The sequence below is a fragment of the Thunnus albacares genome, chromosome 8, assembly GCF_914725855.1.
Source record: "Thunnus albacares chromosome 8, fThuAlb1.1, whole genome shotgun sequence".
Classification (NCBI taxonomy): domain Eukaryota; kingdom Metazoa; phylum Chordata; class Actinopteri; order Scombriformes; family Scombridae; genus Thunnus; species Thunnus albacares.
In genome coordinates, this window is record NC_058113.1 from 30,533,953 (window position 1) to 30,552,611 (window position 18,659).

The window sequence follows — 18,659 nt, forward strand, 5'->3', positions numbered from 1 at the left end:
GAGAATGACAACATCACACTGGAATGGATGTTTACAACCAAAACTGACAGTTCCTCCACCGTATTTATAATTATTTGTGAACTGTTAACTGATGTTAAACTCTTGGTCCTGTATCATCTATATAAGGGTGTTGAGGTCTCAGAGTCTCAGGATGGACAGTTTGCAGGACGAGTTCATTGTGACAAAGACGCCCTCAGAGAAGGACGAATCAGACTTCATGTGTCCAGACTCAGGACTGATGACTCAGGTCTGTACCTGTGTGAAGTGAAAACAGATTATGGTTGGAACATAGGAAAAGGCCGGCTCAATGTCACTGGTAAGATGATTCAGTAAAACTCAGCAGAACTATAAAATATGTCTCAACTTAATGTGTTGTGGTTATTTAGTTTTCTTTAGTGAAATGTTGTTTCTTCACATGAATGACACAGATGTGTTTGGTGTCTTTACAGCAGCGAGGGATCGGCCTGAACCTGAGACACCAAACACAGCGAGTCGGGAAAGGATCGGCCTCTACTGTGTACTGGGACTGACAGCAGCAGCTATATCTGTACTGGCTGTTTATTCATTCACTCTCTGCCTGTTAAACAAGATTTATACTCGGTCCAGTGGTGGATTTCAGAAAACTTACAGTTTAGCAGATGGATCAGAGGAAACAGTTTGATTCAATTTTATACCAAAGACACAGAGCACACAAGTTTCCCATTGGCTGGCAGGTAACCATAGCAACAACCTTGATGCTTCATGCACTTAAATTACAAACTGTAAAAACTAATAATGGTTAAAACACATCCTGCCTTTATTTTCTCCAGTAAGTGGCCATGGTATCAGAGCCATAATGAACCACTGATATACAACAATAACAGACTTGATGGAGGAAACAACGTTCTTGATCTTTACCTTGTTTATCATTTTGATATCAGGACTCCTCGTTAAACTTTGTTAGATCTGAAATGTGCACTTTGTTCACTTTATTGAAATAATGCTGTGAAGCACATCTACCTCATAAACCACCTCATCTGTGTGATTTATAACATTAACTTTTATATCCTGTCTATCGTGTGTTTGAAGGTTGTAATGACGTATTCAGGTTAAGACCCTTCAGAGCTGCTTGTTCTCATGTGTTATGAACACTAGTGTTAAACTAGTGCCACACAGGAAGTGATGCGTTTGTTTATAATGACCACAACAATCTTTTCATCATGTTTGTTGATCGTCTAACGTCATGAAAACTGTAAAACTGTGAGTTCTGACCTTCTTTCCAGAATTTATATCTTTAACTTCTCAACATTGATCTTTGTTGTTTTATTGTAATGTGTAATTGAAACTGAGATTTACTGTTGCTGTTTTTAATCCTGTCTGTTACAGTGAGCTCTTATTTACTGTCTGTTATTGATTATCAGTCTTTCACATGTATGTTTGAGAGAAAACCTTTGAACTGGAAACACTGGTATTAAGGATAAAGACCAGCAGAGGGAGCTCTTCACTGGAAGTCAGCTCATCTTGTTTAGAGATCCTCACCTGGCTGCAGGTTACAGCTGTGTGCTCATTTACACCTTTAGGCTCATTGAAACATAACAGATGTATCACAGAGATCTGCTACTGTTATGTGTTTTATCTGTGATATTTGCTTAGAATAACAGAAACCAGCAATTTCTCTGTTTAATATCTCAAACTACAACACTGGTGAAAGTGCTTTGTGGATGGACTGAAAATGACTTCAAATGTGTTCCAAGCTGTAAATGAATAGTGTCAGGCAAAGCAGTTTACTCCTTGTACCACAGATTAAATACCTTTGAATCACAGTGTAGAAGTTAATAGTCCAAATTCACCCATTCATGAATCTCACAATGTCTTCCGTTTTTTTTATTTGTAAACAAATTATATCAGACTTTGTGCACACTAATTGGCATCCATAAAACATCACTGGTGTTGAATTGTGAAATGTAACCAATATAGATTTTTTTAGTGTTTACAGTGGAAAAGTAAGTTTCTTGTTCACAAATCTGCTTGGATACTGACCTGCACAGACACATTGAAAAAAAGAGGATCCAAAACATAAAAAACAAACAAGAAATGAATGTCTTTATGTTAGATTATTATATAAAGAAATTGTAGACACACATCCTTTTATCAGAAATGCAAGTTTTATATGTGTACAATCATTGACAGTATATAATAAAGTCATTGCAGACAGGAGGTGTTAATTTTGTTTTTAACACAATACTGCCACCTACTGGACTTTTTTGAAAGGTATTTTTTTTTAAAAAATAGATGAATTAGAAATACTGTATGTTGTCAACTATCTGTTTCATTTCAGACATTTAAGGTAAAATCCCTGTTTCATGTCATTCCAAAAGCTTTTTTGAATAAAATGACATTGTGTGATTCAACAAAAGAGTGAAATAAATGCAAGAAATCAGTACTGTAATTCCCTGTAATGCAAGGGTGGAATATAAAAAATATCTCTAACTTTACTGTCTATGTTAATACTTTGACAGGGGAGTGTGTGCAGGCAGGCAGCCAACTGTGGGAGGGTGAAGAGGGAGCTGAGAGACAGATGATGGAGGGGAGTTGGTGGTAGGAGCAGCCATGGGGGACAGTCCTCTGTGGCTGGGGAGGGAGAGAACCTCCATGTGAGGTTCAGAAGGTGACTGGGGACCTTGCTGTTTGGGTCCTGGCTGTTGCTGCAGGATCTTGCTGTTTTCAGCCAGCAACTGCTCTCTGTCCACCCTGACCAGAGCTCTACAACACACAGTCAGAGCAATAGAAAGGACTGTGTACATGCAAGTAGAGACTAGAGACATAATTAATGTGTTATATCAGTTTGGGAAAAGTATTTGTGGTGGACCTGTTTGATATTGTTCCATGTTGACCAGTCTACATTTTAGTGTGAAGAAATCATGTGTGTTTAGGGGGAAAATCATAGGATTTTGTTTTGCCTCTTTACTGCCACCTGCGGTCAAAAAGTGCAGTAATTATAAAGTGAAAACAGCTCCTATTAAACAAATATTTGCTGCATTATAAAGTGACTTTATTAATAAATGTGATACATGTCCTGATCACATTTATGGATTATGCTGGTCAAGGCAGCAATATTTCTCTGAGCAGTTATGAATATATTTAGAAAACAGGATCCAATGACTCCCTGAACGTAAGGAAAACAGGGAAGAGAATAAATAGTAGAAGCTGGTGAGTGTTGGAAACTCATTAGATGGTTTGGACTTTTTACAGGCAATGTTGGACGTAAGAAAGAATGAAAATTAGATGAGTGTTAAGGGAATGAATAGAGAGAACCACTTCCTGAAGGAGTCTGAGTCTATGTAACCCTCTGGTAACTTGGGAACACTCTCTTTATTATATGGTTCCCCCCGACTTGCCCCTATCATCCTGTAGATGATAAAAAGGTAAACACACACTCTACCTTTATATTTCAACAAGACCACATCCGCAGCTTCTGTCTCTGTCTCATTCTCTCACTTACACTCTCCTCCATTCACCAGCTTAGAAAGACACAAAAAAACATACAAACACACAAAATGAACAAAAGTCACTGTCTATTTAGAGTCTAAACTCAGAGAGAACAATTTAATTGCATAATACCAGGTAAGGCTTAATTTGAGAGTAATGACTGACTATCTTGTAATATAATATTGTGTGTAAATATACATTTCATTAAATAATAAATATGATGCACACAGCTCACAGCATGACTTAATAGTTAGGGGAGAACGGGGTAAATCGAGCCAGTGGGTAAAATGAGACACCCCCTTTATCTAGATAACCATAAACAAAAGTAATAATGTGACCACAAATAAAGAAAGTATAGTTCACATCACTCAATCCATCTTGGACTCCAGCACATGGAGAGAGTGGTCAGCAAAACAGAGCAAAAAAAAAACAACAGATTTTTGTCATGTCAAGTGAATTCATCATGTTACTAAAGTTATCAGTCTTGTATCTTAATTAAAATAGATAAGTTTTGTACATTATTACATGTTGATTTAAGTCAGTGTAAGCTACAAAACAAGGTCATAAACTTAGCATAATTGTGGATCTGAGCCACTGTGTGAAACAGTTTTGTCAAAATGGAGGTTGTGGGGTAAAACGTGCCACTGATGTTGGAGCAAGTTGAGTCAATGGTTCAATTTACCCCCCAAAATTATTTTTTTGATATTCTAGAGACTAGACACACTGTTCCTGTTAATGTTTGATCACCGTTACAAGTGTTACAATGTTGATGAATAAATACCTAATTGTTATCTAATGTTATGCTTAAGCCAAACACAAACATGCTGTATATACAGACGGGTGACAGATTAAAGGAGAAACCAACATAAAGTGTTTATTAAGATGTTGGGCCACCATGTGCCACCAGAACAGCTTCAATACACCTTGGCATTGATTCTACAAGTCTCTGAAATTCTTCTGGAGCGATGAACACTATTCTTCAAAAAGATATTCCCTCATGTGGTGTTTTGATGATGGTGATGGAGAGCGCTATCTAACACCTCAGTCCAAAATCTCTCATAGGTTTCAATTGGTTTGAGATCTGGTGACTGTGAAGGTCATAGCATATGATTCACATCATCTTCATACTCATCAGACCATTCAGTGACCCCTCATGTCCTACGGATGGGGACATCCTGGAAGAGACCACTCCCATCAGGAAAGAAATGTTTCATCATAGGATAAAGGTGATCACTCACAACATCTTTGTATTGATTAGCAGTGATTCTTCCCTCTAAGGGGTCAAGTGGACCCAAACCATGCCAGCAAAATGCCCCCCAGAGCATAACAGAGCCACCAGACCCCCTCACTGTAGGGGTCAAGCATTCAGACCTGGACCAGTTTGTCTTTTAATTTGTCACCTGTCTGTAGACACAAAAGCACATTTACACACACATTCTTTCTTTATCTACAGTAACACACAAAGATCACAGTTTAATCTTTACTGAAAATGTGTGTCCCTGCCCTGCCTCTTTACATACAACCATGCCATTCAGTACAACACTGGAAACAACATTGAAAAGTGACTCAAACGTGCCCTCTGCAGACCTGAACCAGTGGACCAGATGTTATAACTTCTCATCACTATTATATCTCACAATTGTAGTTTACAAGTTGTCAGGGACTGATGGTTCCAGCTGAGGGCGCTGTTTGTTGTAATCATTTCTTGTTGAAGGGAAATTAAATCTCTGCCCACTGCTAAAAGTTACCAGACCATCCACATTTGAACCCTTGAAAAGACTCTGCTGCCAGTTTTTGCTGACTTGAAATCACTGCACATGTCACAAAAAGCAAAACAAAACACTCTTCATGCCAAATGAAATCCTTCGTCGAAACAAAATAGTTTCGACGATGGAGCCGCCTCCTTCCTCTGAGTTCAACACCCCTTGGGTCAAGTTCTTTAAGAATTAAGCGTACCTCTTCTTTCTTGATGTGTAATCCATTCTCCTTGCATTTATTGTACATCCACCTATACCCACACAGCTGGCCACTGGTTTGTAACTGTTGGTGAATGAAATCAACCACACGATCCAAAGGGGTGTATCCCTTGCGCTGAAACAGACTACATGCCTTCAAAATTCGTTTTAAATGTCTTTCAGACACAACATAGCGATGACGACTTGCAAGCAAAGCAGCAATGTCCTTACAATGAAGTCCTAGTTCGAAATACACCCGAATTAACTCCTGAACTGGCATTTTCACACAGACCTCAAACCAAATGCAGTGGATCTCCCACAAAACATGCGCGCGCATCCAATGCTTTCTCGTGCGCACGAGAACATTTTGTGAGAGCACGAGATGTTTTCTTGTGTGCACGAAAAAGTAGTATCTTGTGAGCACTAGAAATTTTCTAGTTAAACATATCTAAAAAAAATTTTTTCCCCATGTCCCTTTAGGGGCTCCATATAATTTTAATAGTTCAGCATCTCCGCCGATAGACAGCGAACAGGTCAGGTGCACTGACTCAGTACTATGTCTTTCTTACACGGGAGTAACATCAACATAAAATAGACACGGCCCGACCCCTAGGTTGGGAACCACTGGACTAAACTAGCTAACTGTATACAGGGTTCAATGTTACGGAGCCCCTAAAGGGACATGGGAAAATTTTTTTTTTTAGATACGTTTCTCGTGCGCACGAGAACATTTCTAGTGCGCACGAGAACATTTCTAGTGCTCACGAGAACATTTCTAGTGCGCACGAGAAAATTTCTAGTGCTCACGAGAAAATTTCTAGTGCGCACGAGAAAATTTCTAGTGCTCACGAAAACATTTCTAGTGCGCACGAGAAAATTTCTAGTGCTCACGAGAAAATTTCTAGTGCTCACGAGAACATTTCTAGTGCTCACGAGAACATTTCTAGTGCGCACGAGAAAGCATTGGATGCGCGCGCATGTTTTGTGGGAGATCCACTGTATTTGGTTTGATGTCTGTGTGAAAATGCCAGTTCAGGAGTTAATTCGGCTGTATTTCGAACTAGGACTTCATTGTAAGGACATTGCTGCTTTGCTTGCAAGTCGTCATCGCTATGTTGTGTCTGAAAGACATTTAAAACGAATTTTGAAAGCATGTAGTCTGTTTCGGCGCAAGGGATACACCCCTTTGGATCGTGTAGTTGATTTCATTCACCAACAGTTACAAACAAGTGGCCAGCTGTGTGGGTATAGGTGGATGTACACTAAATGCAAGGAGAACGGATTACACATCAAGAAAGAAGAGGTACGCTTAATTCTTAAAGAACTTGACCCAAGGGGTGTTGAACTCAGAGGAAGGAGGCGGCTCCATCGTCGAAACTATTTTGCAAAAGGGCCCAATTATATTTGGCACTTTGACTCTTATGACAAACTGAAACCATTTGGTATCTGTATAAACGGCTGTATTGACGGATTTTCCCGGAAAATTATCTGGATGAATGCATTTACGACCAGCAGTGACCCAAAAATCATTGGAGGCTACTATATGGAGGCAGTCCAGAAATTCGGTGGTTGTCCAAGAATTGTCAGAGGCGACCGGGGCACTGAAAATGTTAAAGTCAGAGACTTTCAGCATTTTCTCCGTCGTAACATTCATGACGGCTCTGATATTGACAGCTACATCGAAGGGGCAAGCACAGCAAATCAGCGCATAGAGAGTTGGTGGGGTTTCCTCAGAAAGGAATCAATGGAGTTCTACATCTCTCTGTTCACTGACCTGAAGGACCATGGTTTGTTCGGTGGTACATATTTGGACCGAGGTCTAATTCAGTTCTGCTTTATGAGTATCATTCAGGTAAGCTATAATGCATTGTTATATCTATTTTCATCCTTAATTGAGGCCCACAAATGTTCGTTTTTTCTTTTAACATCCTCCCATGAGTGGACACTGGTTGTGAATATTAGGACTCGTGTCTCATCATGTCCATCTGTCTTCTTAATCACTGTCATCGGTGTCCTACAATAGCCTATTAATTCATAATCAGTGTTGGGGGGTTAGGTAGACCTAATTTAATTACAAAATAAACAAAATTGTAATCCGTTTCATTACTGGAGAAAAATGTTTAGGCTTAGGCCTATTAATTTACAGTTACTTATGTAAAATTCATGATCAAGATTTTAGTTACATCTGAAATTTTTTAGCAAAAGCCTAAAGCTATTTTATTTTTGTTGCTTGGTGTATCTTCTTCTTGATCGCGTTTCTTCAAATAACTATAATCTGTCTTTACTTTACACTCGACTTCTAGATGTATTATGTTGAATGTTACCGCTGTGAAACAATCATAAAATTGATCTGATGATTTCTGTCTTCATTCGACAACAGCAAGGTGGTGAAGTTAGTTTTAGGTTGAACTTTTGACAGCTGTTCGGATATTCATTGTGGGTTCAACAGTATTAAATATTCACCCTGAAACTCACTTCACCAGTGTCCTGTAGTCTAATCTCTCTCAGCGGGTAGAGCTGTCTCCATACAGACACAGACATACAGAAGAAGAGTTGTGACAACTTCACTCATTTAACTATCCGCATGAAATAACGTCTCATCATATAATAGTGATTTTTCCCCAGTACAAGCATAGTGGGCAGCAAACACTGTTTTTATTAATTTATTTTTTATTAATTTATTAAATTATTTATGCTGGTCCTTTTCCACTCAATTTCTCCTAACTTCATCAAAAACTTCAAGATTTAACATGATTTATTTCAAGTCATCTCATAACTTACTTAAGGAGCGCATGATGAGAATAACAAATTGCATATTAATTAACTTTTCTTTCTCTCTATACTGTTTTTCCAGGATGAATTAGACGAGACCATCCATGTGTGGGATTCACATGTCATCAGACCATCAAAGAATGACAGGGTGCCCAGTGGTCGCCCCCGAATCATGTACATGTTCCCAGAACTCTACACAACTTATGACTGCATTTCCCCAGTGGACAGAGCTGATGCACAGTTGTGTCAGAGTAACTGCACATTTCGACCAGCAGTGCCATGTGACACAGACATCTACAACATCTGCAACATTCTGATGGCAGAGTCACAGCTGCATCTTCCAGCTGATGCTTATCAAGCATTGGATTTGTACCTGCATTTGAGGAATGAGATAACATCTGCTCTCTAATTTGAGATGGATTATTATTCAGATTATTCAGGGGTACAACATGTGCACACTGACTACACTGGAACAGTGCTATGCCACAGACATTAAGAACATTTTCAGCAATATTGAGGGGCAAAAAGGATTGATATGTCACTATATGCACACTGATTACAAAGAGAAACAACAAGGCAGGACATGAAAGAGGAACTGAATATTTATTTGAGAATATTATGCTCTTCGTAGTTAACTGTCAGTATATTTACCATATGAGGCTCAAAGAAAAACAGCCATTTGAAATGGTACTGTATGTGCATTGAACAGGTATTTCTTTGTTGAATGCTGATGAAAATGCTGAATGATGAACTTCATTCAGAATAACAATTGCATTGCAAAGATGCACATGAAAATGTAATAATTGTACAAAAAGGGACACTCACCTGTGAGAGCAGACCCTACTGACTTATCAAAATTATGAATCTTTAACCGTCTTGTGGAAAATTTCAATCTCAGTGTACTAACAAATTACAGAAAAATCATTTACAATAAGAAAATAAAAAATCAAAAAATGTCAACTGTTTCTGTTTTAATAAGAACAATAAATGAACAATGCTTCAAGGATTTAAATCTAAATAAATGTAAATCTGTAGAAACAGTTTTGCTTCAGACAAATGCCATAATAATCTCAGTGTAGAAGAGGGATGTGCAAGATCCTTTGCATTCACTACACAATATCCATTGTAAAGCAGTCGCCAGACAAGACATTATCAAATTCTTTACGAAACTCAGGGTATGAGCTGTAGGTGTATGGTAACTCAAGAACTGCTCCACATGTGTGTGCTACAGGCCTGCGACTTAAACCACACAATGCATTAAAAGTTACTTCGATTGTGTCTTTGCACAGCACAGTAGATCCTGTGCAGAAGCGTAAGAAGATCTCCAGTCTTCTTTGGTCGATGCTTCTCACATACCGTAGCAGGTGGTTAAGAGCAGTCTGCTCTTGTGGATTTAGGCTTTCAGTTGATGGTTTTATCATCTGGGCCACTTTCTTGTTAGTTGGCCTCTTAGATTCATAGAGCTCCATTATGTTGTCTTTGGTTATGAGCGTTGGCATAGCATTGTGAACACTGGAGTGGAAACAGTCAATTATGAACTTTGGCTCTTGAAGAAGAGCTTTGTGTGCCATTGTTAAAATGGCAGCCCGTAAGTTGTCTTTAGGGGGCAGGCAGTGTGAGCCCATTCTTGAGAAGACATCGAGTAAGTCCTCCTCAACAGTTTCATCAATGTTGCCCTGTAGTGCTTTTTCAAGCGACGCACGCTCATTCTCTGAAAGAAATCTGGCAAATGACATCATCAAGAGTTCTTCATCCACTGAGCTAACTCCTTGACAACAGGCAAGAACAAAGGCTGGTGACAGTCTGATTGGTAGGAATTTGTGGTCCAGGTATCCTTTCAACCACACTCTTCCGAGAGCTTGCCATTTCTTCTCAGAATAGTCTGGTCGTAGTCTGGGTACTCGTTCATCTTCCCCCTCACACTGGTCCAAGAAATGGTCCCAGAATGCGGAGTACGCCTCTCTTGACACACCATCACTGTCCATAGCTTTCTCATTTGTAAACTCCATTCTTAGACTAGCATTCAGTACTTTTGGATCCATGAAGACATTAAGGACATCATCAACTATGTTTACTCGTCTTAATTTCAAAAGGAGGATTTCTTTGTCAAATGGATCTGGTGATGCTGGAAGACAGCTTGATGATACAGGTCCATCATTGAATGTAGAGTGCTGCAAGATATTTTAAAAAGGTAATTAGGTGTGATTATTGATTGATTAATCACTTAGTGAACAGAAAAAGAATCAAAGATCTTGACAATCAATATATCAATTAGCATGCAAAAATGGTGATAATGTTGTGGTTTTAGATTTGCTGCTTTTCTATTTCATACTATGATGCATGAAATTGGAAATTTATTTTGGAATATTTGGATGAAAAATTAATTTAAAAACATGAACTTGGGGTGAGAGAACTTGGGATGGTAATGTTACAGTTCTTGTACATTTTATAGACAGAATAATGAATAAGAAAAACTCTTTAAAGTAATTGACAATGGCACTAATAATTTTACAGTACTATTAGAACTTAGTTCTACATTTTACCTGCATGCTGCTTAAGTCATGTGGATTCCAGGGAAGGGTGGTGTCTTGATTATCACTATCATCACCAGCAATGGGTCCAAAGTTCACTTCAAAGTCCTCAAGAGATTGTTGAATGGCAGGAGCAAGAGGGGAATCTGAGACATCACTTAACAACTGGTCTGCATCTTGATTTGGCACAGGCTTTAAACAGTCATCTTCAGATCCATGCCTTCTTGTTGACTGCTGAGTATGACTGCCAACATCATCAGAAGGTCGTGGATGCAGGACCTCTGTGTTACCCATCTCAGGAGTTGCTGATCTTGATTGGCTGATTGTCTCTCCTCTCTATTGATAATTAAACATAAAAAACAACAAAACAAACAAATGTATTATTATTAATGTGTAATTATTATATTATCTATGTTTTTGAATCATCTGATCCAAGCTGTTATGTGTATTCATGTGATTATAACACCCTGCACCTGAGTACATTTTTTGGTGTATGCATTTTGACTTAATGTAGCATTAAACTCAAAAGCGTTTGCAGACTCCCATCTTAACTGCAGTTAAAATTTAAGATGGATTTACAACTTGCAACAAAATTGTGGTCTCTTAAAGACCATTTCTGTGTCCTCATAGACTTCACCTGTGATTTATTATTAACATAGCTGCTGTGTCACGCAGATGTAACTCAAATGCCACTACAGGAAACTATAACTTTTGATTAATCAATTTTTGTTTGAATTTTAAAGAATACGTAACATTTTGGTACAAAAAAATCTTCAGACAATACAAGTTCTGTACTGTATAGCACAGCCTGGATCCATAAAAATGCAATACTAGGGCTTACTTTTTCATGGTTTTTCTGCATTGAGCCACTGGGAGCTAGATCTAAATCAGAGGAGCTCTCTGGATGATCCACTTGATGACGTCTCCTGGTCTTGTTCCTCAAGGATCGTGTCTTCATTGTCCTAGCCTATAAAAAAGTCAGCAAATCAGCAAATTATGGGCTTATACAGACTTGACATAGAGTTAAGACAATAGATTTATCCTAAAAAATAAATGACATCTGTGAATGTACAGGTCACATTGAATGAGAGCACAGGTAGGAAAGCTAAGGTGAAACTTATTAAATTGGCTAATCTTTGAGAACAATAAATATGTATCAAATGCATATCTTTTTACAACATACATCATACTCAGCATATGAGACAGGTGTGGTATACAACCACACCAACCATAAAGGAAGTCATTAATTCTACGTATAGTGCAGCATTTTCACCCACAATCTGCGCCGTTTTAAAACCATAGCAATAAACAACCAATCAATATAAATTAAATATCTACAGTAGCCTATGTATTGATACCACAAATGTGGCAGAAGATAAATTACCTTCATTGGCCTCTTATGTGTTGGCTCGAAGTCCGATGATTCATCTGAGAGGAGTATAATGTCTTTAGCCTTGGTTGTTGCGTAGATGCGCAGCATTCGTAGTTTAGTCTGTTCGTACAGCTGGCCCACCGTGACTTCATGGGGCACAGAATTGTGACTGTAATCACAAATGTCAAACTCGAAGTCTTCCATTGGTCCTTTGGATGAATGCCCATTTGGAAAAAACAAGCCTTTGCCTGTCTCCACCAGTTCACCCATAGTCACTGATTTCTGGACCGACAGATTCCGTGTTCCTCCTCCTTTTCTCGTTCTGACCTGGTGATAAGTTCCGCTCTCAAAGTGGAGCCATCCCATTTCAACCCGCCGGGTGACTTTGGCTGCATTTTTATTGCCAATACCGGGGCCTTGTGTGTCACTGTTAGCAGGAGTTCTTAATCTGTCTCTTAATTTCTGCATGAGAGCGGATTTCACTGTCTCTACTCCTCCCGACTCTTCGTTTGTCACAGTTCTTTGACGACAAAATGCTCTGAGCGCAAGTCGGTCCCCATATCTTACGATATACTGGCTTAACTCCTCATCTGTCATAACACCTATGACATTGATGTCGATCTGTAAAATGCAAGGCAAACGTTTGCAAAATTACACAGCCTCCAGAAAGCTAGCAACATGAAATGTAGGCTATTGCTTACTTTATGTGAAAGTTAACAATTATCCTCACCTTGTCATCTTTTAGTTGGTTGATGACACTATCAGGTATATTCCGCATTTTCAGGAACGACAATAAATCTACTTCTGCTGCCATCCTTTGTGCTTGTCTTGGAGGCTTAATCACAGCAAGCACAACTCCTACTGTTGATTATGTTGATCTCGTGCTCACGAGATGTTTTCTTGTGCGCACGAAAAAGTGGTATCTAGTGCGCACTAGAAATGTTCTAGTGAGCACTAGAAATTTTCTCGTGAGCACTTGAAATTTTCTCGTGCGCACTAGAAATGTTCTCGTGAGCACTAGAAATGTTCTAGTGACCACTAGAAATTTTCTCGTGAGCACTTGAAATTTTCTCGTGCGCACTAGAAATGTTCTAGTGAGCACTAGAAATTTTCTCGTGAGCACGAGAAACATATCTAAAAAAAAATTTTCCCCATGTCCCTTTAGGGGCTCCGTACAATGTTAATCTTTTTTTAAATTAATTTTTATTTGCTCCTATACAAATTGTTTTATTTATTAGTGGTTATTAAATAACAACAAAGACTAAAGTTAATTGTGTTTAATCTTCATTTAATTAAATGAAACAGAACAAACACACAGAGTCTCATAGATGTGAAGCAACAAACATTCTTGCATATCAGAAATGTTATGACCCATCTCCTATATTTCACTGAACACTAAATCTTTTGATCAGCCAGTTCTTTCATATAATGGAATAGACTCACTAACCTGATGGCAAATACATTTTTTAGACTCATTTCTTCCACTTCAAGCTTCCTGATTTCCATCTTTAGTGCTTCTCATTCTCAAGAGTATTTATAGCAGTGAAAAATTACATGCTGCACTGATTCCTCTAATTGACAGATCTCACATAATCCTGAGGGATGTTTGTTTCACGCATCACACTACTAGCCTACTCAATATTATATGTTGATATATAATATTCTCTGATATGTACAATCCTGTAAATCCTGTAAATTAATGGTTATGGTGTCAAGTGATTCTGCAATAATTTGCAGTGTCACTCTGGTTTCAACAGATACATATGATCACATGTTTGACAGTAAAGAGGCATTTAAAACTTAAATACAAAGACATTATTTTTACAAGTCTTTCTAAATGAGCCTCTGCTGGAGATGATCCACATGGACCAAAATCCAGACTCAGACTCAGGTCCAGGAGGAGGGTGGAGGAGGTGGTTGAGTGGAGGAGTCTGTGTGTGTCTGCAGAGACTGTGTAGAAGGACAGAGCAGCAGCAGAGCAGTCCAGATACACTGATGATACTCTGTCAGATCCAGAGGAACACAAAGGGATGATGGTGGACTTGACTTTGTGTCTGACAGTGGAGCTGTTCTCAGATCAGTTCAGACTGCAGCACTGAGAGTCATCTCCACTCCTTCTGATTCCTCTGTCAGTCACTGCTGGATGAAGCCCTCCTCTCCACTCTACCTCACAGTAACATGGCTGAGTCAGAGCCTCTCTACACACAAGCTGCTGCTGCTGCTTCACCCTCTCTGGATCATCAGGATATAGCTGATCCTCTCTCAACACGAACTCCTGGATATTCAGTCACTCTTACAGAGACCACCCCCATCTGATAAGAGAGGAAGAAACAACGGAGCTCATAAATCAGTGTTTAGTGAGACTCACTTCATCAGCTGTCAGTCAGTGATGCAGCACATCCAGTATAAAGACCAGCAGGGACTTCAGTCCTGTTCAGACCAGAAGTGGAACAGTTATGTGTAACCTGCTGTTAAAGTTAAAGCAGGAGTCTCTGTGTGTTGATCAACATCTTATCTACTTTTGAAATATCATTTGATAAATAAAAATGGAGGCTGTCATTGAAAATATTTGAAGGAAACAAAATAAGTGATGGACAGATATAAAGATGTGACTCCTGGACTTCAGCAGAGGTTCTGGTCTGTATAAAGACCACATGGTTACTAAACGTATGATGGTTAGTAAACGTAATGATGGTTCTGTGAAATCAGAGCCAGTGATTTGCAGGCTTCAGTCAGACAGATCTTAGAGCTCTGACAAAGATGAACTGATCAATTCTTTAGTGTTGAAATGAGAGAACAAACACTTTCAGATCACAGTTGATGGTACGACAGTTGGATGAATGAGGACCACTGTCTCTATACATCTTGTAAGGCTGTCAGCTGTAATCCAGCTTTATTTCCCGCAGACATGAACACAACAACAACAGTCATCTTCACATCAACTCAAACACATGATCACAACAAGCTTCTGGCTGATCTGATTGGCTGACTGTTCTCTCTCTCTATCTCTCTCTCTCTGTCGTTTGGTCCAATCCTGAAGCCTGTCACTGCTCTCCTCTCACAGCTTTACTGTTGAAAGCAGCAACTGAGAAGGTTGGAGGTTCACCAGGAAATACTGGACCTTTGCTTTGATACTAACTGTGTTTAATACAAAACTGCTGAAACCAGCACAGATTGACTCCAAGTCTCCACTGACCTCAGAATCTTCAGTCTATAGTATGGACTCTCCTTCAGATTAGACAGCAGCTTCACTTCTGAAGACGACAGGTAGTTTCCCCACAGATCGAGCTCTCTCAGATGGGAGGGGTTGGACTTCAGAGCTGAGGCCAAAGAAGCACAGCTGATCTCTGACAAACTGCACAACCTCAATCTGAATAAAGAAGAAATCATGTAGCGTTAGAAGCAGATTATTCTGATTGAAATCATTCAATGTTTCATAATCTGTTCAGAGCTGAAGAGGGTTTAGAATGTACAAGTTAATAAAATGGAAACTCCAAACACCTGAACCCAACAGGATGCAGGTTAAACACTGTCAAATACAAACAGTGAAAAAGAGCTCTCATTAATATTAATGACAACTTGCTGCTACTTCAATAAAAGCACAGTGACTTAACAGTGAATTAGCCAGTGCAGCTTTTTCATGTTATATTAAATATGAAGACCAAAAAGATGCTCAGTATGGATCAGTATAAAGTCTATGTGGTCATAGATGTTTTAATGTTATCAACTGATTTAAACCAAAGATCTGAATGTTTGAAAGTATGTTTTTAAATTGTTAACTATGGTTTAAAATTAAATAATTACAGCCCCACTCCAGCCAGTGTTACTTCCTATTTAACAGTTAACATTGTTTCTCAAACAGAAAATGGGGGTGTGGTTAATAGTGAGACGTAATATGTTACCATGGCAACCAGATTGCCATTCTAGCACACTGGTGATGTTTAGCAATGGTAGTGATATTATAGCCTAACCTGTCCACTTAATACAGCATTAGCTATATAGCCTAGGTTACACGTCAGTAACAGAGATATGTGAAATCTATAGGTGAAATCAGACGATGACTTCTTTATTGATGGATCATGTAACATAACCAATGACATTTTGTTTTATTTTTTACTGAATGTCCATAAACTTTCCTCCTCAGGCCCGGTTCTACGTGGATGCAAAAGCATGCATTGCAACCTCAGTTCAATATTTTGCATCCTCAGTTGAAATTTGAATAATAAATGCCAAGTGCAGCGTGGAAGGTCTTAGGCGTACGGACTGTGTGGACAACAAATAACGTAGGAATCATCCACATTCATTTATATATCACTGCAGACTGATTTACTGACTTTCCTGCTTTAAACATATTAAACACTATTTTCTGTGCTGATTTTGGTTGGATTCATATTTTAAGCATTAATCCATTGTTGCCAGTAGCCTATTTAGTATGAAACACAGGCACCTGATACTGTATCAGTAGCCTACATGATGCTCACAAAAACAAAGAATTTTATGAAGATGACATATGACTGCAGCATTCTGCTATAGTCATACGTCATTATTTCCTTTTAGCAACAGCTTAACGATGAGTGCAAAATTAAGTTATTTTTCATAAAATATTTGGTGAACATTGTGGCTATTCAACATGTTCAGGAAATGACTCATAAAAATGTGAAAAATCTCAAAAATGTCAAAATAAACTGGAGGGGAGCTTTAAATAGTATTTAAATATTTGAAAACAACATTTGAATGTCTAAATCTGAAGGGGGTTTTACCTCATAAAAATCATCCTTATGTCTGCAGTTTAGTGTCACCACAACTTTCACATCATATTAATCTCAGCACAGAAGTAAGAAATGGTGTCTGACCTCAGAGTCTCCAGTCTACAGTTTGGACTCCCCAGAAAATCACACAGCAGCTTCGTTCCTGAATCCTTCAGACTGAAGTTTTTACTTAGATCCAGCTCTCTCAGATGGGAGGGGTTGGACTTCAGAGCTGAGGCCAGAGAAGCACAGCTAATCTCTGACAAACTGCATTTCATCATTCTGAATAAAGAAGAAATCATGTAGCATTAGAAGCAGATTACATGGGTGGAAGAGCTCCATCTACAGACGAATTTCCGTTAAAAGTGAATTATTTGTTCTGTCATAGTCCGTTTATTTTTACCGCTAACACAAAAAAGATTTTACTCTGACACTGCATTTCTGCTTTTCACTTTGTATAGGATTAAACGGCTAGAGAAAGAGATGTTCATTGTTCCAGACGTCAACGCTTGTTCCAGCTTCCTGCAGTTGTTTACACATCGACTTATACATCTTTTATCAAAAATAATCAAAGATATGGCAGTTTTATTTAATGTGCACTTATTTCTCTGTAGGGATGGGTACCAAAACCCAGTATTAAACGGGCCCCGGGGATAAATTATTAAAGACTGTAGTACTGATAAGCTCAGATGTTACCAGTTCTTTTATCAGTACTTTTTAACATTTTAGTGTAACTTATTCTCAAGCTGCAGCCTCTCCTCCACACACACACACACACACAGAGCAAAGTCAGCGAACAGCAGAGCACATGTGAAGTGAAGATTACTCGAATTGACAACAACTACGCTCGTTACTCCGTAAGTGCAATAACACCTTAGAGTATTGGCTTTTTACTACCTATCAATACACCTGATCAACAGGCATAAACATGTAGAAAAGTGATATTTTCAACTGCTCTGTCCACAGTCTCTCATCCACTGCTGCTATGTTTTACACAACCACAGCGCGCTAGCTTGGCTAATGGCTAATTGTTACCAACAAGCTAAAACTAAAGCTGTCTGTATGTAGTCTAACTGTTTAGCTTAGTTTGTCACCAATCTTCAAATTTGGCTCATTCTTGTAAACTCAGCTGCTGGCTGAGACAAAGCAGCCTCTTGTCACTATCAGCGGTACCTGCAGCAGTCAATCACATCAGCAGCAGAGGGAGGAGAAGGAGGACAGGAGGAAAGGCTGATAATGACTGATGTCTATGTTCTTCTTTCTTTCTAAACTTCACTCAGTATTTGAATGTCTGCAATATTATTTATTTTATTGACATTTTAGATTTGTTTCCAGAGATATTGAGTTTTTACAGTGACTTTATTGTTGTAAGCATTACTGTTGCTGCTCTAGAAACAATGTTTAGTCCTGTTCCAAATTTATTCTTTTTTAAAAAGAATTATTCATTAATAAAAAAGAACCTATAAAAGTATTGATAAAGAACCAAACTGATAAGGATTACCAGTAAGACTAGTGATTGTCAGTGTTCAGTCACATATGTTAATATGAAATTGACAAGATTTTTAACCTTTTTCTTTTACTGACTGATGTAGATTCTGGTTGCCTTTAAAAAGTTGATAATGATAATAAGTATAGATATTTATGTTATTTTTATTCTAAAATATAGTTGAACAGTTAAAATAAGTAGGCCTACAAGTTTTTTGTTCAGTAAGGAGAGAAATAGCATACTTTTTGAAGGTAAAATATTTTATTTTATACTTTTCATGCATAAATTGGTGCCTTTGACAGGGACAAAAATCATGGCCAGAATGCA

At 38.5% G+C, this 18,659-nt stretch overlaps 2 protein-coding genes and 1 long non-coding RNA gene across 4 annotated transcripts; 1 reads left to right on the plus strand and 2 right to left on the minus strand.

The window, feature by feature from the left end:
* The first annotated feature begins 6,441 nt into the window (after positions 1-6,441).
* On the plus strand, positions 6,442-9,235 carry LOC122988145. The gene is made up of 2 exons (XM_044360313.1): positions 6,442-7,275; positions 8,278-9,235. Exons 1-2 carry the CDS (start codon positions 6,448-6,450, stop codon positions 8,602-8,604), a joined length of 1,155 nt encoding a protein of 384 aa, XP_044216248.1. The 5' UTR covers positions 6,442-6,447; the 3' UTR covers positions 8,605-9,235.
* Positions 8,780-13,182, minus strand: LOC122988146. The gene is made up of 5 exons (XM_044360314.1): positions 12,829-13,182; positions 12,111-12,719; positions 11,568-11,693; positions 10,890-11,062; positions 8,780-9,441 (listed from the first exon to the last, which is right to left on the minus strand). Exons 1-5 carry the CDS (start codon positions 12,910-12,912, stop codon positions 9,396-9,398), a joined length of 1,038 nt encoding a protein of 345 aa, XP_044216249.1. The 5' UTR covers positions 12,913-13,182; the 3' UTR covers positions 8,780-9,395.
* Positions 13,183-13,824: 642 nt separating this feature from the next.
* LOC122988147 lies at positions 13,825-17,092 on the minus strand. 2 transcript variants are annotated; one of them, XR_006404718.1, is made up of 3 exons: positions 16,952-17,092; positions 15,295-15,468; positions 13,825-14,410 (listed from the first exon to the last, which is right to left on the minus strand). It is a non-coding gene; the product is annotated as an uncharacterized LOC122988147 (long non-coding RNA). The 2 variants fall into 2 exon arrangements; XR_006404717.1 differs by lacking the exon at positions 16,952-17,092 and having other exon boundaries at positions 15,295-15,816.
* Between the last annotated feature and the right edge of the window lie 1,567 nt (positions 17,093-18,659).